Source organism: Hippocampus bargibanti, linkage group LG03 (assembly GCF_051943395.1).
Source record: "Hippocampus bargibanti isolate YZ-2025 linkage group LG03, ASM5194339v1, whole genome shotgun sequence".
Classification (NCBI taxonomy): Eukaryota; Metazoa; Chordata; class Actinopteri; order Syngnathiformes; family Syngnathidae; genus Hippocampus; species Hippocampus bargibanti.
In genome coordinates, this window is record NC_142736.1 from 23,926,709 (window position 1) to 23,950,787 (window position 24,079).

Here is a 24,079-nt window from a genome sequence, read left to right on the forward strand (position 1 = left end):
TGGGCACACTGGTATCTGAATCGGTTACTACCGCACTGTTTTCCAAAGCTTGCTTTGCTTGAGGCCTGGACATCTGGCCAGAAATGATGGACAAAACGTGTGAAGTGTGCATCTGCTTCCCTCCAACAACTGGGACTGATCAAGCCAAGGTTGATGAAGTGAAAACTCCAAGTGTTGCATGCCAAGCAGTGTTGACTTAAAGATAGCATCTAAGAGCTTCGGCATCGCAGGTGTGGCATCACTTTAGTAGTCATGGTGGGCTATGTCATAGCTGGAGCTTGTAGGAATGAGTCACATTGGATATCAAATAAATGCATTTATACAGTACATAAGAAAGTCCTCGACCTGAGCATGATAGTGAGCATGTGCGGTCAGAAGGGCTTTATCAGGAGAACAATATCAGGCGAGCAAACACGGGTCAGTGGTTGATTTTTAGTCTTGGCTGCATCAGGAACCATTTGACACAAAAGCAGAGGACCTGCGGCCACTTGAGAGCCGGGCAAATACAAATTCACAGTGACAGTCCTTGGATGCTTTGGTAGCCTTTGGTACAGACGTCCCTGTTGGCTCGTGGTTTGCCTTGGGCATGAAATCTGCTAAAGGCTAATATTTTGCTTTCCAGGGTCGGCACCACAGCTACTTCAAATGTATTTGCTGTTGTTTAGAGTTACAGTGATACCCCTACTTAAAAAATCCCAGTTATAAAATTTCTCAACAGAAAAATATTCCCTCTTGTTCCGAAAAAAACAAACAAACAAACAAACAAAACAACATATGAAAAGTAAAAATTCAGTAGGGGCTGTAACTCGCAGCTTGAGTTTCCTAAATGCAACATACTTATAGCTGCTCTCCCATTGGATCTTACGTAGCATGTTCCTGGTACCCCATTGGCTAAGAAGGACCTCTTCTGTATGTGCCCTATGTGTGTAGATAGATAGTTACTGTATGTTTCAATGCAGCATCCCGGTCATTTGCCCCTTAGGCCATGAAGTGTTCTGCTAGTCTTATGTAAAAGGATTGTGAAAAGCTGACAAAAGTAAAAAATTTTAGAATATTTTTTTTCTTCAAAAATGCAGGTAAAAAACACTTCTCAGAGGACATGGACGCAAGGGGGCAAAAATTACAATCTCTGATGGACCACCAACAGAACCGCTTCACACACTCGGCAGGAACGGTGACTGTAGGATTTGAGTGTAGGCGGCCAACCTGGTCAAGATGGCTGCAGTGAAAATTTTTTGAGGCGATGATGCAGTGTGCCACAAGGGTGCAAAAATGTATAGGGTATATGGATAGCAATGTCGTATCCTAGCTTTTATTGTGAAGTTGGCCTTTAGAAGCATCCACTGTGGTAGCTAACTTGACATGAATACAGAATGGCCTAACCTATTTTTAGTGCCAAACATGCAATGAAAGGCTTGAACTGGAGTGCAGTATTCAATTTCCAGGGATCGTGCGCACCGGCAGACCATTTATGCGCATCCCTGACTATATATCAACCATTATTGGGGATGATACCCAGAAGGAAAGCTCTTTTGTGTTTCATCAAAGCAGAAAAAGGTTTTTACTGACAAGCATTATTTTTTACTGGAGTGCACACATTTTCAGTAAAAGGTGCGGGGTGTTCTAATATGCTGATATTTTTAATGGCATACGAACCAATACAGGATGGAAGTGGTTTGTCCCAGACACGTCTGTCCCCACTTTGACAGGTCAGTGTACTACTTCCATGGAGACTGTAGCCAGGGTTGCAAGAGTAAAGGACAAATGTGTTAGCATAATGACCATCATCTTGGATCTTGTAACCATAGCTGGGGACACCAGGTTCTTCACACCGCACCAGGTCAAAACCTAGAAGAGAACAATTGGTAAAACAGTCGTTATTCAACAAAACCTAAAACATACTTGTAGAGAAATTGGAAATATGGGTATGGGTCTCATTGACTAAAGTTGCAATTAGTCTAGTTAAGATATCACTCTGAGGACTCAATTTCAGTAAACTAGTCACACTTTTTGTGGACAAAGGACAAACCACTTTTTGCAATTCCAGAAATATTTTTTTTCTCACAGTCACAGTGACGTAAAAAACAGCGGTTCTTTAAATATAGTCTTCAAAGCAATTGAAGACAGCTATGTATGTGGATTTTTTTTTGCTATTGCAACTTCTGCACTTTGTACTCAACCCTCAGCAGAAATTGCTTGGAAATCTAAGAGCAAGCCTCTTTTCACCTGTCAGAAGTGTAAGAAATTGGTATTTTGCTGACTGTGAAATGCTATTCTCAAGTGATTTGTAGTACATGACCCTATTCTTTCCTTTTTTATGCTATAACAGTCAAAGGAATTATTTGACCGAAGTGAGTTAACCCAGTAACTAATCTTTGACTTGCCTATAGTTCTTAAAGGAAGAACGATCCTCTGTTAAAAAAGGTACGAATAAATAATTGTATCTATTCTTTTTTTGGGGGGGAACAATGTTATATGTGTACTATATACTGTTACGAGCAAATGTTTGTGAATAGCTTCTGTTTAAAACAGTCTGTTGGTGATCAACTCCGGTCTGTTGTGTCATTGTCTAGTTGCACGACCTAATCTTCTTTTGAGCATTTGGCCGACAGATGCTCTTTAGTTCTCCTGCAAAATTGGATAGATAAATTGGAAAGATATTTTTCCATTGCTTATGGTGATGAATTCAGCTCTTGAGGCAACACTGCACTCCCAAACAATGATGCCCCCTCTATCAAGATATGATACTTTACAATTGGGCTCCAGCTTTCTTTTTTTAATCCCTTTTTGTTTTCCATCCGTATAGCATAACTTTTGGTTTGTCTGTCCTCATTATACTTTATCAGTAGTGCTGTGGAACATCCTTGCTTTTTTTGGAAAGGTCAAATCTGTAACTTTGCTATTTTTAGACAGAAATGGATTTCACAAAAAAATAGTCCCATAATGCCTTTCATCCATTTAATATTTTACTTTTTGTGTATTTGTCGACCTAGATGTTGGAATGGGCCAGAGAAACCTGCATCAGAAATATTTTTCGGTCACGTTTTTGGACAACATCCTATGCTGTGCTCTTGCAATTATTTTTACCCATGGCCACTCCATTGGAGAGTAAATACAGTGTTAAAAGTTCTCGAGTTATAGACAATCTGTTCCATCGTGGACTGATGAGCATCAAGGCTTTTATCGTATTTTCTGGTGTCTAAGGCGCACCCAAAAGCCTTCATTTTTTTCAAAAGATGACCTTGCCCATGATACACAGGTGCGCCTTATATGTGAAGTCATAATGAGCCACAACAGGTCTCGCAACTACTGTCAGCAGCCACTTTTTATTTTCCCCTGTAGAAGAAGTTGTGCATAACCCTACCCTCTACTTTAGCACCTTATAATTTGTTGTGTCTTATATTTAGAAACATATATATATTTATATATTATATTTGGAAAAAAAACGTTCGTTAAAGGTGCACCTTAAACTCCAGTGCGCCTTATGTATGGAAAACGTTTGAAATTACACCTGGGTGCGTCTCATACTCCAGGGTGCCTTATACACCGGAAAATAAGGTCGATATAATTTCCATGTTCATTTGCTTATTACAATTTTTCATTCATGCACTTAGAATTATTAATTCTTAATTTTAGGTATTCTGAAAGATCTTTTATGGACTTCATACTCCACACCACTGTTCATTGAAAAGATAAAACCCTGATTTCCTTTTTAATAGGTCAATTTGTGTGTGTGTGTGTGTGTGTGTATGCATATGTGTGTGTGTGTGTGTGTGTGTGTGTGTGTGTGTGTGTGTGTGTGTGTGTGTGTGTGTGTGTGTGTGTGTGTGTGTGTGTGTGTGTGTGTGTGTGTGTATGTGTGCGTGTGTGTGTGTGCATACACCAAAATGACTTAACTCACTTGTATATGTGAGGTGAAAGCCCTGAGTTGTTCCAGAGGCGTTGCTATTGAATTCCAACCACAAGTGATTGGAGGTACTATTGATAATATGGCCCATCATAGCACCCTGGGTGAAGTTGCCAAGGAGACGAGATGAGCTGTTTTCACCATCATACACCTGTCAATCATAACACGTGATTATTAGTGGGACAAATGTATGAATATAAGATATCAACCTGTAATGATTTGTAACCGATCAATTTCAAGTAGAGAGGCAAACTCTTTCAGAGTTGACAATGTGATTATTTGAAGACATTGTTTTCCATGCATACCAAATAAGTGCCTTTTTCCGAATGATTTGATAGTGTTGCTATTTGACTGCTATTTCAAGAAATGGTTTCCTAGTGTGATGCGGCCAGACAGCAAGCAGGTGGAAAGATGATAAAAGTTCACTCAGCCAGATCCAGGAATGATATTTTGAGTTTTCTTTATTTGAAGTCATGGTGGATATCAGTTTTCCGCAGACCACAGGTAACACTGCTCTCCAGGCTGTCCTTTCTCCCTGTTCTTCCTCCTCAGTCTGGTTTTAAAGGTGCTTCACCTGAGCTTCTGGCCAATCAGGTCCCAGCGGCAATTGACCATTCCCAGGTGGTTGCAATCACCTTCTCAGAGACAATTAGTGGTCGTCCGACTCTACTGTTTTGGATGGGGAGAAATACACACATTTCTCCCATCCAAAATCCAGAAAACACAAAATTATTTAACATTTCTTTTGGCATCATGACACCTAGACTTCACCATTCATCCTCAATTATATTGTGTGATAATACACTGGTGGGCACAGGGGGTATGTCTATAATTCTGACTGCCTAAAATGATGCCAGAAAAATTGCATCTCCAGCATTTTCAAAAATAGGAAAGAACTAATACGACTGAAAATGCATCATGTTCATTCCAACCTCTCAATTACTGTATACTATAGGGACAAACAATACCAAAGAGTTAACACTGTATTAAATATGTTAAAAACATTGCATCTGCTCCTCCTGACCAAAATGTCCTTGTTGTCAAAGTTGCAGAAAAAGAACACAAACAGGACATAAATATACACGTCTTCAGGGTTTCTCATTTCATCCTGTACTTGCATTGTAGTACATTGAAAGAATTATTCTTTTGAGATATATAAATATACTGTATCAGTGTGTGTGTGTGCGTGTGCGTGCGTGTGTGTGTGTGTGTGTGTGCGTGTGTGTGCGTGTGTGTGTGTGTGTGTGTGTGTGTGTGTGTGTGTGTGTGTGTGTGTGTGTGTGTGTGTGTGTGTGTCTGTGTGTGTGTTTGCGTGTTTTTTTGCTCTCTTTGCTCATTTGCATCAATTAATGGAGAGTGTTGCTGTCAAAAGAAAAACTCCAGTTTGTTGTTTCAAACGGTCCCTTGGCCATTGTGCTCATTTATTAGCCTTTACAAAAATTAGTCATGAGTCATTTTTTTACTGGGTCACAGGTTGTTAATAAAATATTGTCAGAGGAAATTGGGTTTGATTCACAAGCATTGTACAACATCAATCCCGATGTGTTAATCACCAGTTATTGAAATGGAGATATTGATGAGATGGCAATGGATAGTACACACACTGTGGGTTTATTGAAGGATATTTGAGGCTCTTAAATTTAAAATGTTGCAAAACAGTGCCACATTTGAAATATAAAATTCACCTTTATAATTAAATTGTGAATACTACGTTATATAATTATGCTGAAATTATTAGAAAGAAATATAAGATGCATGTTATGCTTCGTCCATAAGGTTTAATCTGATGTCTGTCCACCCATCTCAGCAACAACGATATGCTGATAGGTAGACGAAACAATTTTGGATACCTCTAAACTCCCATCTTTGTGGGAACGGTTTTGGTTGTAGTTCTTTTCTATTTTGACATGACTGCACCAGTGCACAAAGCAAGATCCAGAAAGTGATGGATACGAGAGTATCGTGCGGAAGAATTTGACAGGCTTTGCGTCCACGGAGGACTGACCTCAGCCTGATAGAACATCTTCGGGATGAATTATAGTGGAGACTGAGACCTGGTTAACCCTGTCTCCTTCTTGTACAACATCCGTTCGTGACCTACTGCATGCACTTCTGCTAGAATGGTTAAAAAGTCCCCATAAACATACTAAAGGTGGATAATCTTACCATGTGAGGCAAGGCAAGTGAAAAGATGTTTGTTTTGCCAATGTAGAGTGTGCCAACAGCATCGCAGCTGTTGATAAATATATATATCACATATCACAGATCATATCACAGAGATATATATCAATATCTCTTACCACCTATTATTAATGGCACCATTTTTTATTTATACCACACATTGAAATCTGTTTTTAGTTAATCTAAAAAACTGATGATTCACAATTTCATTTGAGCAGACTTGACCGTGCAATGACTAAGGTCACAGGAGCCGATCCGAGCTACCTGAAGTGGTAGCAATGACTGGGTGCCAATAGCTGAGAAGTAAAATAGACACTTCAAAATTACTGTTGTATAAATTCATCAGGGTGATGCATTGATTCATTTGGTTATTGCTTCATATTGGTTTTCTCTAAGTGACCAATAGGTGTGAAAAATGTTGAAATGTGCTGTATGATTGCGGATTGCTGATCAGTGTGGGTGATCCTATTCAAAAAAGTGTGGCACACCTGCAGTAGGAAACAGAAATAGAATTGATGGAAAATCAATGGGTGGAAAAATTGGGGTAGGTGACACTACTTAAATATGTTTTATACATTTATTTTTGAATACACTGTAAATGTAGCAGAGTCGCCAATGGTGTTGCGGTACATTCAGTTGACTTGTGTGCAATCACTGTGACCATCTCCTAATTTTCCTTCTCGCTCTTATGCTCCTGTGCTCGCGTGAAACTCAATACGGTTAATGAAAAGCCCTGCAGCTCATAAATCATCATGTCAGAATATGCCACCCTGGTCCATCTGTCGGATGGACCCTTTTGTCAAACAAAAATCCCGGCACTTGGTTTTTGGTCTGAATCTTCCTTTTTGACCTCGGGGTTGGAGTATTGGAACAGCTTTTGTCAAACACTTCATTATGTCTTCACAATACTTGGGAATAAAGTTCTCATACTTCTAGCTAAGTATTTGACCTGAAGCTTGATGAGTCAATCACATAAATTGTCTTTTTTCTTGAATTATTAACCTCAAGCATGCACTTCTTATGGATGTCTTTGCACATAACAATATGTCTGAAACAGAAACTTTTAACAGTCATTGTTGAAGTTCCTGACCAAAATTGAGTTACAAATGGAATCATAAATCCTGAGCTTTGCCTTTGGGCAGATGTTTGGACACTCCTATAATCCACCTGCCTAATCTCACTTGAGTTTTGAGGTGTTTCTCTCACAACGCTAGCGGACCATGTAAACCATCTCGAACTAAAATATCCAGAATCACCCCTGATCATTTTGGGCGATTTTAATCAAACACGTTTCAACCGTGAACTTCCCAAATATAAGCAGCATATTGACTGTTTCACCAGAGGAGAAAACATTCTAGATCATTGTTACACAGCACTCAAAGGCGCATACCGGTCTGTTGCGCATGCAGCATTGGGTCTTTCTGACCACTATTTAATCCACTTAATTCCCACATACAAACAGAAACTCAAATGTGTAAAACCGGTAGTCAAGATAGTTAAAACATGGACAGATGAAGCAAAGTTATCGCTACAAGAATGCTTAGACTGCACTGATTGGAGCGTCTTTGAAACTTCAACGGGCACATTGGATGAATACACAGACACTGTAACATCATACATCAGTTTCTGTGAGGACATGTGTGTACCAACAAAGTCCTTCCGCTCATTCAACAACAACAAGCCATGGTTCACTCCCAAACTCAGGCAGCTTAGGAAAGAGAAAGAATCCGCATTTAAAAGCGGCGATCGAGCAGTTTACAAACTCGCCCGAAACAGGCTGACGAAGGAAATTAACATAGCAAAGAAAAGTTATGCGGAGAGGCTAAACAAACAGTTCTCCGCCAACGACTCTGCATCGGTGTGGAATAGCCTGAAAGCAATAACAAATTATCGTTTACCTTCCCCCCAAGCAGTTTACAACAATGGTATGGCTGATGAGTTAAATACATACTTTTGCCGATTTGAAGAGGACACCACCATTTCCCCGGTCTGCCCACCATTACCAGAAACTACCGTATCTCCGCCCTCTGCCCTACAGATCCACGAACTGGACGTTAGACGGCTCTTCAAGCAGCAAAAGATCAAGAAAGCTGCAGGACCTGACAGAGTGTCCCCCTCCTGCCTGAGAATCTGCGCTGACCAGCTGGCTCCGGTCTTCACACAAATCTTCAACAGATCCCTGGAGCAGTGTGAAGTCCCATCCTGCTTCAAACAGTCTACTATCGTCCCAGTTCCAAAGAAACCAGCACCCTCGGGATTGAACGACTATAGACCTGTCGCTCTGACGTCTGTGGTCATGAAGTCCTTTGAACGCCTCGTGCTGAACCACCTAAAGAACATCACCGGACCTCTGCTAGATCCTCTTCAGTTTGCCTACCGGGCAAACAGGTCTGTGGAGGATGCAGTCAACATCGGACTGCACCACATCCTCGACCACCTTGACAACACAGGAACCTACGCAAGGATCCTGTTTGTGGACTACAGCTCTGCGTTCAATACCATCATCCCAGAACTCCTCATCCCCAAACTTCTCCAGCTTGGTGTGTCCCCCACGATCTGCCAGTGGACCCTCAGCTTCCTGACAGGACGGACACAACAGGTCAGACTGGGAAATATATCATCCACGACACGAACCACGAGCACTGGAGCCCCGCAGGGATGCGTCCTCTCTCCATTGCTCTTCTCTCTCTACACGAACGACTGCACCTCAACGCACCCAGCTGTCAAATTCATAAAGTTCGCAGACGACACCACGGTCATCGGTCTCATCAAAGACGGCGACGAGTCTGCGTACCGACAACAAGTGGAGCAGCTGGAGCTCTGGTGCAGCCGTCACAACCTGGAGCTGAACACGCTCAAGACAGTTGAGATGATGGTGGACTTCAGGAAACATCCATCACCACAGCTACCCCTCACACTATCCAACTGCCTGGTGTCAACCGTTGAGACCTTCAAGTTCCTGGGAATCACAGTCTCCCAGGACATGAAGTGGGAGGTCAACACCAACTCTATCCTGAAAAAGGCCCAACAGAGAATGTACTTCCTGAGGCTGCTAAAGAAGCATGGCCTGCCACAGGAGGTGCTGCAACATTTCTACACGGCTGTCATCGAATCCATCCTGTGTTCTTCCATCACCGTTTGGTTCGGGGCCGCCACAAAAATGGACAAAATCCGACTTCAACGGACAGTTAGGACGGCGGAAAAAATTAAAACCAGGCATATGACTTGTGTGATGAATTATCATCAATATTCCCTTTAAAATATTCTCTTCGTAAGAGGGTTTCTTCTTTTGTCATTCTTATCCCACTGTGAACATGACCATTTTATTTTATAGTCACGTTAAGCCTCTTAAAAAGTCAGGCAGAATCATGCAAATACAATCTGACCACAGACTGGCTCAGTCCACATTTGGGACCTCATAGTGGTAATACAGTTTAACCACATTGTTTAACCATGGCCTCAGGCCTACTATGGCAAAGAGATTTTGGGAAGAGGAGCAGTTTTGGATGTCAGTCAGAAAGTGTGACTGTGAACATAACTCGTCTCGCTTCTCTTAACATACACTCAAGATAATGATTAAGATGTGAATAATGCGCACCTTGAGATGTATTGATATTTTCTGAGAAGCAGAAATGCATGTATTAATTCTTGTAGATAGAATTAAAAGTAACTGATTGGTTTCACGCAGTGCTGCCCTTTATTCAAATCACAGTTGGTATTTCATCATGATTTACCAAATTGTCTACAACTATAAATGGCTTAATGAGTCGCTCCATGTTGGTATGTTAGTATTCCATCTGGGACACAGGAATAAAGCTGAACTAAACCTCTAGCTCGACGCTAACCGAAGGTAATCATGCTGAGGGTCAAAAAGAGAAAGAATCAATCCTCTTTTGTGCCGTTGTTTCGAGTGTGTTCATTCATCTTTTGTGGCTATTGGAGCAAAAGCACATCAAAAACATGGCTAATACAACCCTGCAGGGTGTTTGTGATTTTTGTGTACAGACATGTTAACATAACGTACAAAAGGGAGAACCTTGCGGATTACGCAGAGCACTGAATTGGCAAAACAAATATTACAGTGAATTATTCTACTACATCATAGTTTACATTTTCAAATCAAAATATGTTGGCATTTTTTAATGTTATTAGTAAGAAATGATTCTGCTGATTTAATTAGTGCTTTCTAGTCACTTGGTTCATGTAAAATACGAGAGATTCTATGGCCTTATTTTTTACTATAAAACTGATGATGTAGAAATCAAAATATATCCATCAATTTTCCAATATTCTTATCCTCACAAGAATGGAGGGGATTGGTGGAGTCTATCACAGCCGTCATAGGGCAGTAGGCAAGTTTTTTAGCTGTTGATATTTGACAAAAGTGGTGGAGACTTGCTTAGGCTATCACCAAATGAGGTTTGATGTCTCTGGCGGCCACAATACGAATGAGAAATGTAGTCGACCACAGTAGGACAGTGTTTGGGTGTGTGACAACAAGATAGATGAATGACTGAAAAAGAGGGAAAAATGACTGAAATCGGTTTATTTATGAGATTTATCATATAGTCATCTATCCATCCATTGTCTGATCCGCTTGTCCTCATAAGAATCGCAGGGCAGTCTTCGGACAGTAGGCAGGGTACACTCTGAACCGGTTGCCTGCCAATTGCAGGTCACACACATCCATACAACCATCTATGCCAACGGTCCCATTTAAGGACAATTGAGAGTGTTCAACCGGCCTACCATGCATAGTGGGAGAAAAAACACGCAGGCGATCAAGCAAACTCCACACAGAAAAATGGAGTTGAACCCACTACTTCTGCACTGTCAGATTTATGTTCAGATCTCTACATTTAATTTGAATTTGCCATTGTTCATACAAGACAGTACCAACATTACATAACACCTTATTTCTACAGTCATTATGTATTGAAGTGTTCAAATAATGTCTTTCTTTGTCACAATCTGCATTGAGTCATTTGTTTTAGTGTGTTTGTGCGTGTGTGTGTGTGTGTGTGTGTGTGTGTGTGTGTGTGTGTGTGTGTGTGTGTGTGTGTGTGTGTGTGTGTGTGTGTGTGATAGCATATTTGCACAAATACCCTGAGATAGTCTCCATCTTGCAGAGAGAAGCTCTCAGCTTTCAGCCTGACACCTTTTCCCTTCTCAGTGGTGATGCGGTAGATGCACTCGTGATTGTTGTCGTAGTTGGAAGGGAAGTTCGGTGAGACAAGAACACCCTCTGGACCCAAAGAGGTGGCTCCACACTCAGCTACAACAGAATAAAGTCGAGGAAAGGGCAGACACGCCATGGATCCAAATGAGTCCAAATTCAACGTATTATCTCAGAGCAGTCACATCTCTGGTTCGGATTTCTGTGTGTTATGTGAGAGACCATGACAAGGGATAACTGGAGAGAGGAGAAATACAGCTTCATGATAAAATAGCACAGCCTACATGACAGCAGTGATGAGAATGAACAGATTGCAGTAAGATAATGAACTTTGAATATATTAAAAAAATATATTTTAATCAAGTAAAAATAAATAAAAAGTGTAGAACAGGTTGCAACTCTGAAACAAAGAGAGCTGTTGTGTTGATTTTTCTTATTTTGTGTTTGATGTGCACTTTCTTCGAGTAACACTCTCAAACAAATATTATTATTATTACATGTATCTCTGTCTGACAACTTGCCTTCGCTTCTGCCGTTCCGCTCGTGGGGCAGTCAATAACCGCCACAGATGTAAATGTAAAGGTAAATGTAAATTAATATGAGAAAATAACACTAAAACTGAAAATCCAGCGAGCAAATCACGAAATAAATTCTAATGGGGAAGGGGGGGGCTTCCAATGAACACTCAACCAAGAAATAAATAACAGACAATTCTGAAAAGGTGCAGTCTCCTACAATGACTCTTCTCCACTAAAATAGGTGTAGAAATATGACATTGTTAGACGGGATCGGTTCATTAAAGGAGAAAGGAAGTTGCTTTGACAAGACTGTCATCAAAACATAAATGATGAGAATATTGTGAGGGTGGAGCAACACAATGTGCTATATATAACTATTGAAGAGGAATATATGCCATGTTCATAACTTCTAAATCACTGACACATGAAGAAAGTATTATAACTCCTGCAGTGCGACCGTTAATGGGGAAACACATCACATTAAAAAAGCACACAGAGCTGTGTGTGTGTTTGTGTATTTGTGTGTTTGGGGTTTGGGGGGTTAGAATGACAGACGGAATGATTGAGGTGGAAACTCAAAGTAAACAAGAGACTTTTTAAAAATATGCATGGAGTAAATTAGAATAGGGAAAACAGGAGTCACTTGCGTTTCATAATGGTATAATGATCCCCTCAGGGAGAGTGTGTTGCAAAGCAGGAGCACAAAAGTGAGGGACATTTACAAAGTGGTTAAAATCAGTCAAGTCCCCTCTGAAATTATTCGAACTTTGGTGTAAAACATTTGGGTTGGACAAACAAATTGTTCCTCACAACATCACATTTTAATCTGAGATGGCTACCTGTGCTCCTTTTATTGACGCCTTTTGTTGTGTCCCTATTTTGTTTCCCTAGCACATCAGGTTTTGAGAACTGTTAATTTTTTGTTTTTACATTTAATCTAAGGTTAATTCAACATTAACATGAATTTCAAAAACACATTCCACCATAAAGCAGAGGAATAAATTAACATGTTTAACTTTTGGACTTTTTGCTCTGCACTTTTATGATTGGGTAGTCTGTAAACAGTAGATATGAGAGATTCACTCTTGATTTCACAACAGTGCTTGAAGGTCATTCGGTGCCGTTGTCCTTCACCGACCATCTGTCACTTGTGGGGTCTTGTTTGGAACATTTTGAAGAGTTCTACAGTCTAGTTTTTAGGCAAAGTTTGTGGAATGGCTCTCATTGATTTTACATATTTCAGCATGGTAAATGCTTTTTTTCACCCATAGAGAGCTTCCAGCTTTTTCTGTTTGTTAGACTTCTAGTTGTTAATGTAATTTACCCATATAAATTGGGGAAGTTACTAAACTGAGAATGACCATCTTCTTCTTCATACAGAACAATTTAACATTTTATAATTGGGTCATAGACCAGACCAGGTCTATGACATACACAACATACACAAGTTCAATTACATTCCAAAAAATATAATGGTGTCATCGTCCATATATGTTGACAGCAACATTACAAGAATTGACCTTGATGCTCCGAGGTGAGTGATTTAACTAAAACAAAGTTTGTAGATTTCAGACAGCATCCACAGAAGACTTTTTTTCAAAGCATGTGCGCTTGGGGTAACAACTAGTTGAGTGCATTTTGGCAAATTTGATGGAGGCACAGATTCTGAACTCCGTTGAACATGTGTGGTGGGTGCCACCATATTTCATTTGAGTTTCAATAAAAAGTTGGTTGGGGGAGCGACATCACTGAAACTGAATATTCTTTTACAAAGCTGTGCAAAGCTGCAATCTGTTTTGAGTTGCTATCATTTGGTGTGTATCCTCTTTTGTCTCACCTATACATCTGGGCAGTGTGTTGCTCCACACTCGCCTGCCTCCTCCGAGACAGGTGATCTTGCTGTCTCCCTCGAGTCGGTAACCGTGGAAACAGGAAAAGGCAAGTGAGTCGCCAACTTGAAATCGAAATCCTGTACGTCTGCTGAAAGCCGGAACACCCGGATCCTCACACGGCTCTAAGTCATACTCTGCAGATTTGGAAGACATCAATGAAAATGATTATAGACACACTTACAAGGTAAATACACTTGACATGACCTTGACTGTAGTCTCGCAGGCTCCGTTCTGCATCATGCTCCCAGACTATATATCATGCATATCCATTCTTCCAATCATGAATCTGATGGTGTTGTCTTACCGGAGAATGTGATGTTAAATCCCTCGTAACTCATGGAGAAATCTGATATGAATCTTAGCTGAGCGCTAAAATTCCCAAAAAGCCCAGCTTTGACACTGGGAGGCAGCACGGATCCAGTCAGTCGGGCCACAGGAACCAGAAAATTTTCGTTCTCTGTGATGGACAGGTAGTCATGATTCTCCTCCAAGTGGAACGTATGGAAGACGAGGTGGACTCCTGTGAGCAAAGTAAAGTAAATAAAATAAATACAAATCAAAAATGTTTTAATAGAATGATTGACGTACTGACCAAGACACCTTGTCATGTTTGATATATTACTGCAGACCAGAAGCTCATATACATAGTGTGGAGAAACTTAGTCAAAATGCATAAGGGACAACAGAGTAGTTCAGAACTATCCTGTAATATAAACCTTAAATTAATTTGAGAACAGTTTGAGTTAATAGGGTTAGGGTAAATTATTTTGAGAAATCTTGTCAAGGAAGCCAAAATGTTTTGTACTAATTATAGTGCAATGCATTTCACATGCAATCCTCGGGGGAATACAATGAAAACAGTATGCAGTGTATTTTTGAACATCAAATATTGTTTCGTGAACACCGCCACTAATTGAAAAACAAACAAACTAACTCTTCCAGTATGAGATGAACATTATAATTGTGTAGCAGTTGTCTGATAATGTGAGTTATTTCCATTTATAGCACAATGTAAGGACCAAAGTACTCAGGAATCCTATTCAGAGTCTCGGCTAGAGCATGAAGTCATCAAAACAACAAAGCTCGTGAACTCTCAAAAATCTTTTGAGAAAGGCCCGAAAACTTCACACTGGTGACAGTCACTTGGCACAGTCGAAGTGGCTGTTGACTGAACGACTTCATTCTAGTGAGTGTGTGTGTACGTGCGTGTGTCTGTGTCTGTGTTTGTGGGTGTGTGTTTGCGTTTGTGTGTGTGTGTGTGTGTGTGTGTGTGTGTGTGTGTGTGTGTGTGTGTGTGTGTGTGTGTGTGTGTGTGTGTGTGCGTGTGCGTGCGTGTGTGTGTGTGCAGTTAAGGTTCTTTTTGTTGTTGTTTTCTGTCATGTGCTTCTCTTTTGCTGTCATACACACAACCACTATCCTACATTTTTTCATTCACACTGTGGCCGTCAGAGTGATTTAGTCATAGCCTAAGCAAGTGCACACCGCTGTTGTCAAATATTAACAGCTAACAAAACTAGTAAAATGTTTTGGCCAGCACGGATTCGTTTTAGTCAGGAAGAGGTCGGGAAAATGACCACAGTATGCTTGGTGACCTACCTTTACCATGAGACACCTCTATCGTCCAGGTGCAGTTCAGAGAGTTAGGGTAGAAGTCAGGAAATCCTGGCGAAAGAATCGTTCCCATTTTGCCAAACACGTAGCCTCCACACAGAGCTATAAACAAACATAAACTAGGTTTAAAGGCTGAAGCAATACAATAAGAACAATATATTAAATAGTGTCCGGTCAGAATTAAAGTTAAATGATAGATTTCCCAAAATAAAATCTTCTTCTTTTCCTTTCGGCTTTTCCCCTCAGGGGTCGCCACAGCGAATCAATGTCCTCCATATATCCCAGTTTTGTGCATCCTCTTCTCTCACACCAGCTGCCTTCATGTCCTCTTTGACCACATCCATAAACCTCCTCTTCAGTCTTCCTCTCGGTCTCCTGCCTGGCAGTTCAAGACTCAGCATTCTTCTCCCGATATAGTCACTCCTCTGGACATGTCCAAACCATCTCAGTCTGGCCTCTCTGACTTTCTCTCCAAAGCCTCTAATATGAGTTGTCCCTCTAATGTACTCATTCCTGATCCTATCCAACCTGGTCACTCCCAAAGAAAACCTCAACATCTTCAGCTCTGCTACCTCCAGCTCTGCTTCCTGTCTTTTCTTCAGTGGCACTGTCTCCAGTCCAAACATCATGGCTGGTCTCACCACGGTTTTATACACTTTTCCTTTCATCCTAGCTGAAACCCTTCTATCGCACATCACAAGTACTTAAAATCCTCCACCTTCTTTATCTCTTCCCCCTGTAGCATCACTCTTGCACTTGGATCCCTCTCATTCACACACATATATTCCGTCTTGCTGCGACTGATCTTCATTCCTCTCCTTTCCAGGGCATATCTCCACAGCTCTAGTTTCTCCGCCACCTGTTCCCTGTTCTCGCTACAGATCACAATGTCATCTGCAAACATCATGGTCCAAGGAGATTCTTGTCTAATATCGTCTGTCAGCCTGTCCATCACCATAGCAAACAAGAAGGGGCTCAGAGCTGACCCCTGGTGGAGTCCCACCTCCACCTTGAATTCCTCAGTCATACCGACAGCACACCTCACAACTGTCTTACAGTCATGATACAGGTCTTGTACATTTCCCAAAATAAAATGTGATGTATTAATTCTGGACCTTTGTGAACTGAGCTCCGTACCTTTGTCATGAGCACACAAAAGGTAATAATATAGATAGCACAGATGACGGGAAATGTAACTGAGAGCGACTCAAGTTCAGCACTAATTCAATATGACGAAAAATTGTCTTCTTTCACCGAATGTATTCTCAATGAGTATTTAGCTTCCTTTTTATGGTTGGAGCGGCAGAATAAAAAGACTGTTGTGTTTCAATATCCAAATACATTGTGAACCATAAACTCCGAAATGAATCGCGTTTGATGTTCGCGGTGAAGGGTTAGTAAAATTATGATTCACTACTTTGAGTAAAGACATATTGCAGCCATTATCTCATGAGCGTGTCTTGAGCTCCGATTCCCTTTCTGATCCCTTTATTTATCCACTGCTTTGCTCCTATCTTCCCGCCTGTCGTGTTTCAATATAGTTGAGGTGAGCAGAAAGGATAAGTTACATCTTATTTCCCTACATGCCGTTAAGACCTGCCATCGTGTACGTCACTCCGCTGTTAACGTTTCACACATCAAGGTCTTAAATGACCCTGGTTGAACGAAACATATGTGTGCAGACTTAATCAACTGAGTGTGCCTGAAAGAGGATATTTAAGAGTTTATGAATGCTATCAGTGAAGGAGGAGAGCAATGGAGTGCTAATATATATATATATGTAACGGAGTTGTACACTTAGGTTATTAAATTATGAAGGAAGTGACGCAACGGCGCACAGTGTGGCACTATGTCCCGCCCATAGTTTCCAGAACAATCTCGAGGAGATTCAGGGTGAGTCGCAATTTTCTGTTGGTCTTGATTAACGCGCATTTTCATGAAAATATCTTATTTTGTTTCCCCTTTTTTACTGTCTAGTGTTATCTAATTAGTTCCCTTATTCATTCGAGTCCAGATTACTTTTTGTGTCATTATTTACTTCACGTTTTGTCGAGTGGAACTTAGCTTCATAGTGCTTTTCTATTGCGCAGTTAATCACAAGACGAAACCCATGCGACTTCACCCATCCCTTCTGCCATACTGTGTTGCAGGTAATAATTGTTTCATTTCGTTTTTATTGAACAATATTTAGTTTCTTGTGTCGTGTCTCATTTGCCCGTGAGTGTCCGTGGCTGGTTGAACTGTGCGCCAGCCATTACAAGCGCACCGCGTGTTCTGCTGAGTCTCCGCCCATGATGCGTTCAGGGACATCTTGTAAATAACAGTGAACTTGTGTTGTATTCTCCTTTTCTGTAAATAACCACTATACGATCACACGTTGTTAATTCTGTTTTGTTATCTAGAATGTTTTGCATTTGAGAACAATCTCGAGGAGATTCAGGTTAATCACAAGACGAAACCCATGCGACTTCACCCATCCCTTCTGCCATACTGTGTTGCAGAAATAAAAGAAATAAAAAGACACATCCACGCGTCTCGTCTTCATTAATACGGCAGCATCGTGGAGATGAAGACAGTCACTGTTGTGACACCCGTCACATTGGTGCCGTGACCCGGATCACAAGTGACTCTCCACTTCGGACTGGGACCGCGATGCTGCACAATGAAGACGCTGTGCAGTCCCATCACTCGGTGGACGGTGTGTCGACCCCCGTTTTGGAAATACATGTAGTGTGTTAATTGTCTACCTGCTGTTTTGCAATTAGTGTGTTTTTTTTTCATGTACGTGTTTTTGTGTGTTAAGGCTAAGAATGAGCTCCTTACAAGTAACAAGTAGCACACCTTTGAATGAGTGTGTTGGTAGAGGTAGAGGCTTCCCAACCGTGTTACAGTTGTGTAGTGCAATCCAGAGTGGTGTAGTTTGTACAGAGGGGAATGGGCAGGTTCAATCTGAGGCCACTTATGTTAGTGGGGACAGAGTTCCTTCCCAGACCCAGTGCAGTGCATCTACGACGAGCGCACAGACAACTGATACACCAGCAACAGATACCTTTCTCCAGTCTGTCACAGTTATGTAGTGCTATGCAGGGTGATGTAGTTTGTACAGAGGGGAATGGGCAGGTGCGAGCTGAGGCCACTTATGTTAGTGGGGACAGAGTTCCTTCCCAGACCCAGTACAGTGCATCTCCGACGAGCACACAGACCCTGACACACCGGCGACAGATCCCTTACTCCAGTCACCTGACGTAGTTGGTCAGATGAGTGACATAATTAGACAGCATTCTTGTACATCCTTGCCCGATAACCTTGTCTATTGTGCCTGTTGGTCTTTCTGTTGTCTTCCGTGTGTATGTTGCCTCACTTCTGCATAATTTAAGGGGGGTGTATGTAACGGAGTTGTACACTTAGGTTATTAAATTATGAAGGAAGTGACGCAACGGCGCACAGTGTGGCACTATGTCCCGCCCATAGTTTCCAGAACAATCTCGAGGAGATTCAGGGTGAGTCGCAATTTTCTGTTGGTCTTGATTAACGCGCATTTTCATGAAAATATCTTATTTTGTTTCCCCTTTTTTACTGTCTAGTGTTATCTAATTAGTTCCCTTATTCATTCGAGTCCAGATTACTTTTTGTGTCATTATTTACTTCACGTTTTGTCGAGTGGAACTTAGCTTCATAGTGCTTTTCTATTGCGCAGTTAATCACAAGACGAAACCCATGCGACTTCACCCATCCCTTCTGCCATACTGTGTTGCAGGTAATAATTGTTTCATTTCGTTTTTATTGAACAATATTTAGTTTCTTGTGTCGTGTCTCATTTGCCCGTGAGTGTCCGTGGCTGGTTGAACTGTGCGCCAGCCATTACAAGCGCACTGCGTGTTCTGCTGAGTCTCCGCCCATGATGCGTTCAGGGACATCTTGTAAATAACAGTGAACTTGTGTTGTATTCTCCTTTTCTGTAAATAACCACTATACGATCACACGTTGTTAATTCTGTTTTGTTATCTAGAATGTTTTGCATTTGAGAACAATCTCGAGGAGATTCAGGTTAATCACAAGACGAAACCCATGCGACTTCACCCATCCCTTCTGCCATACTGTGTTGCAGAAATAAAAGAAATAAAAAGACACATCCACGCGTCTCGTCTTCATTAATACGGCAGCATCGTGGGGATGAAGACAGTCACTGTTGTGACACCCGTCACATATATATATATATATATATATCACACACACACACACACACACACACATACATACATACATACATACATACATGCATACATACATACATACATACATACATACATACATACATACATAGATACATACATACATACATACATACATACATACATACATACATACATACATACATACATACATACATACATACATACATACACACATATATATATATATATATATATTTATACCATGCAATCGTGGGAGGCAAGAGAAGCAGAGCCTCACGAACACCATGTGTTGAATGTTCTCTATATTCTCTGAAGGTGTGTGACACATGTAAGCACTCTTACGGCCAGAAGAGTGACTTAGTGCTCAGTAGAATCTGATATGCATAAGGTCAAGCCACCATGTGGCAGTGTTGTGCTCCATTGGCATTTGAATAGAAGAAGAAGCCCATCAATGTGTCATGATCTGGTTGGCGACCAACGGGGGGCGCTGTCGGCCCCGCCTGCACCTGCACAGATGCTGGTCGTCCCGATCAGATTGGCGACCAGCGGGTAGCGACGTCAGCCCTGCCGGCAGCCTCGCAGGTGCTGGTCGTTAAAATCAATGACACTTAAAAGGACACCGGGCACGATCATCCGGTGCCGATTCATTGTTTGTTTGCTGCTTGGTTGCTGCATGCATTGTGTACGTGTTTGTTTAACCTTGGCGGACTTTTACACTTGGTTTTCTTTTGCTACTTTGTATTTTTTCCATTCAGATCATTTTGATGTTTTACATTTTGTTGCTGCTGACCTTTATTTTAATACAATTTGTCAAACAACCTCCTGCTCCCTCCTGCCTGCTTTTTGGGATCCGAACCCGCCATATGTGACAGGTTGTAAATTATCGTATTTCCTATTTTGGTTACATTCGCGTAGTTCTATTGGTTTACAAATGATATATATCGAAAATGTTTATTTAAACATGGAACGCCTGCTTCGGTTCATGTTTCGTGTCGGACCGATTTAGATCGTTGGACCGGAAATTGTTGTGCGCGTACGTTTGCATTAGATCGGGGCATTCGAAGTAAACCACTGTTGAGTCAAGACGTATCACATTGTTTGTCTTGTGGTTTTTTTCTGGATCCCACAACACCGTATCTCCCTTACTATAGTGGAGAGCGCAACATTTTGGAGGCACCGCTGGGATATTTGCGTTCGAGTGTTGTCTACTCTCCGTGGGTAGAAGCTCGCGCCGAATATCCCCAATCAACCCAGTCGGAGTGGCGTCGCCGTTTACTGGTTTGTTTCTACATGTGCTCTAGTTGCATCTCTGTGCGTACAGCCACCACTAGAGGGCACTGGAAGACTTTGAAGTGAATCCGGCCAGCTGAACTGCGTCTACCCTCTCGAAAATGGCGTTAGAGGAATTACAGTTGGACATCAAAGGCAAGTTATTTGGACTGAATTTTCAACAGTTGTCAGAGTTATGTGCTGAAATCCAAATATCTGGACTGGAAAGAGAGCAACTTACAGGAAAGACTCGAGGCCAACTAATTAATATTGTGTCAACCTACATTGAAAGAGCTGAATTAGAGCTAGAAGATGGAGGAATGTCAGATTTGCTACGTATAAAGGACTTGATTGAAAGTATAAAAGATTTTGAACCAGGAATAGCCAAACCAAGTGAAAAAGGTCGGGATGCAGTGCGTAAGAGAAGCATAGTGCCCCCAGACACTGCCCCCTGGCGCAAAGATTTCAAAATATCTGGACAAATAGGTGAACTCGGACAAAAAGATAAACTCACATTTCCTAATTTGGTCAGACAGATAGAAAGTGGGCTCAGTAAAGGCTACCAGGGGGATGAGATCATCGATGCAGTGGTTCGTGCCATAACACCAGGTCTGCAGTTGAGAAGCTACCTCGAAGGGAAAGAAAATCTTACCCTAACTTCTTTACGAAGGATTCTCCGATCTCACTATCAAGAGAGAGGAGCCACTGAGTTGTACAAGCAGCTCTCATCGGAAGTGCAGACTAATAAAGAGTCCCCACAGAAATTTCTACTGCGTGCAATGGATCTTCGTCAAAGGATTCTTTTTGCATCTCAAGAAGCTGAATCAGGGGTGAAGTATGATCCCACGTTGGTCCAGAGTTTATTCCTGCACACAGTTCTGACGGGGTTACAGAGTGACAATGTAAAGAGTGACATGCAACCTTTCCTCCTGCTAACCACCACATCAGATGAAGTACTGTTAGAAAAATTAAACATGGCATGTGCAAATGAAAAAGAGCGACAGGAAAAAAAGAAAAATGCTGCTGCACGGGTGACAACGCTGAACACTGTCCAGGTAGATGACACACCAGTCCCGATTGGGAAGAAGACAGTCTTAAAGCAGAATACTGTTACTGTGCCGAATGAACTCCTTTCAGAGATCAAAGAGATGAGGTCAGAGATGATGCTATTAAAAGAGCTGCGTGCAGAAGTGTCCCAGATCAAAGAGACTATTCAGAAACCAACAGCCACTTCTCAGCCCACCAGCGGAGGACCTGAACGCCTGCCTGACCACTACCCTGAACAGGTCGCCTTCACTCCACCTTCACAATATCAGGTAGATCCACCAGCCAGGCACTACTACACCCAGCACTCCCCATCAGCTCTTCAGCAGTACCACCCAGCACCAGGGCCCAGGCCGATGAGGGGGGCAGCACAGTTCCAGCAGCGGTTCGCCCCTCCGCAGTACTACATGCCCCGTCGCCCTCAGCCCAGGTGTTATTCTTGTATTCAGACAGGTGAAGAATATTGTCAGCACTGTTTTAAATGTGGAAGTAGTGAACATTTCAGAGCAGGCTGCAAAGCACAGAACTCAGCTAGGAACCATGCTTTAAACTAGAAAGGGTTACTCCAGTGGGACATGGTGTGACCACAGAGACAGATAGGTCCCAGTGTTACAGTGGTGCTATGAAAATGGAATGTAAGCCCCACACACGTGGCCCCGTTCAGAAGAGACATAAGCAGTCATTTGTCGAGCGTACAGATAAGAACCAGTGTGGCAAATTACCTTCGGTCAGGGAGTTAGTGGGAAAGAAATGTCTTATTCGGTGCTTTTTGGGTAACAAAAGGGTTGAAGCACTCTGGGACTCGGGGTCCCAGGTGTGTGCTGTAGATGAGTTATGGAAACAAACAAACTTACCTGACGTGTCATTGAAAAATGTGAATGAACTTATTGACCCTGATAACACTCTCAATATTGTGGCAGCTAATGGAACGGATATGCCTTATGTAGGATGGCTTGAGATATCATTTAAACTTGGTGCTAATGATCCAGGGCGACTTGTACCAGTATTAGTACTAAAAGGTGACCAGCAACAGTGTCCTATCATAGGGTTTAATGTCATTGAGCGTCTTGTGTTAGATAGCCTCTCTAATGAGTCACAAACAGGGGATACAGAAAAGCTCTTGAAATCGGTTAGACTAGCTTTTCCCCACCTTAAGCGCAATAAAGCTGCCACTTTCATAAAAGCAGTTAGTCTGGGACAAGCACATGAGTACCGTGTAAAAACAACAAATGAGAGATTCACTATAGCCAGGCATAGCTCACTTATTATTCCATGCAAAGTACAGGCTAAGCCCTTTAAGGAAGATGTTACATTGGTTTTTGAGCCAAGTGAAAACCCACAGTGGCCAGATGGCCTCGAGCTTTGTGACTCGTTGGTCTCAGTTAAGGCAGGTTCCATCCCTAGGATAGTTGTTAGTGTCCAGAACCCTACTAATCATGATATTAGGTTTCCAGTAAAGGCTATTATTGGTACAGTGCAGTCGGTAGGGTCTGTCTACCCAGCTAACATATTTAAAAGGGACCTTCCTTCAGTGGTTGTCAATGAGGTCCATGTCCAGAATACCACCATCGCTCTCAGTGAGCAGTGGGACCCCCCAATTGACCTTTCTCATTTGGACGAAGATAAAAGAAAGACCGTTCAGCAGATGTTGAGAGAGGAATCGGCATCATTTTCAAAATCGGACGACGACATAGGGTGTGTGGAAAACCTACAAATGGACATTTTGTTGAAAGACACTGAGCCTGTTTCAAAGACATATATGTCTGTCCCAAAGCCAATGTACAGAGAGGTGAAAGACTATTTACAGGACTTGATAGCGCAGGGGTGGGTGGAAAAGTCCACTTCCTCCTACTCATCCCCTGTCGTCTGTGTCAGGAAAAAAGATGGTACACTGCGCTTATGTATTGATTACAGAGAGCTGAACCGGAAAACACACCCTGACCGGCACCCCATCCCACGGGTACAGGACGTGGTGGATAGCCTTGGGGGTAACACCATCTTCTCGCTGCTGGACCAAGGCAAAGCATACCACCAGGGGTTCATGTCCAAAGGGAGCCGACACCTGACTGCCTTCGTGACCCCTTGGGGCCTTTATGAATGGATTCGAATTCCGTTTGGACTCATGAATGCACCAGCAGCGTTCCAGCGGTGTATGGAACAATGTCTGGAGGGGTTACGGGACGAAATATGTGTCCCCTATCTTGATGACATTCTTGTTTTCAGCGGGACATTTGACAACCACGTTGAGGACGTCAGACGAGTGTTGCGACGTCTCAGGGAAAATG

The 24,079-nt window shown here is 42.0% G+C and overlaps 2 protein-coding genes and 1 long non-coding RNA gene across 3 annotated transcripts in view; 2 read left to right on the plus strand and 1 right to left on the minus strand.

The window, feature by feature from the left end:
- csmd1a (CUB and Sushi multiple domains 1a) overlaps positions 1-24,079 on the minus strand; it is a 379,749-nt gene that overhangs the window by 85,474 nt on the left and 270,196 nt on the right. Inside the window, exons 21-26 of the mRNA XM_088992707.1 lie at positions 15,271-15,387; positions 13,979-14,194; positions 13,620-13,808; positions 11,194-11,363; positions 3,902-4,058; positions 1,657-1,848 (exon numbers count right to left, since the gene is read on the minus strand). Coding sequence (XP_088848833.1) covers positions 1,657-1,848; positions 3,902-4,058; positions 11,194-11,363; positions 13,620-13,808; positions 13,979-14,194; positions 15,271-15,387 — 1,041 coding nt within the window. The remainder of the gene's footprint in view (positions 1-1,656; positions 1,849-3,901; positions 4,059-11,193; positions 11,364-13,619; positions 13,809-13,978; positions 14,195-15,270; positions 15,388-24,079) is intronic.
- Positions 17,069-19,415, plus strand: LOC148900754 (uncharacterized). The gene is made up of 2 exons (XR_016114369.1): positions 17,069-19,042; positions 19,312-19,415. It is a non-coding gene; the product is annotated as an uncharacterized LOC148900754 (long non-coding RNA).
- LOC148900755 (uncharacterized) lies at positions 20,737-23,805 on the plus strand. Its single transcript, XM_088991327.1, has 2 exons — positions 20,737-22,066; positions 23,709-23,805. The coding sequence occupies exons 1-2, from the start codon at positions 20,873-20,875 to the stop codon at positions 23,733-23,735; spliced, it is 1,221 nt and encodes a 406-aa protein (XP_088847453.1). The 5' UTR covers positions 20,737-20,872; the 3' UTR covers positions 23,736-23,805.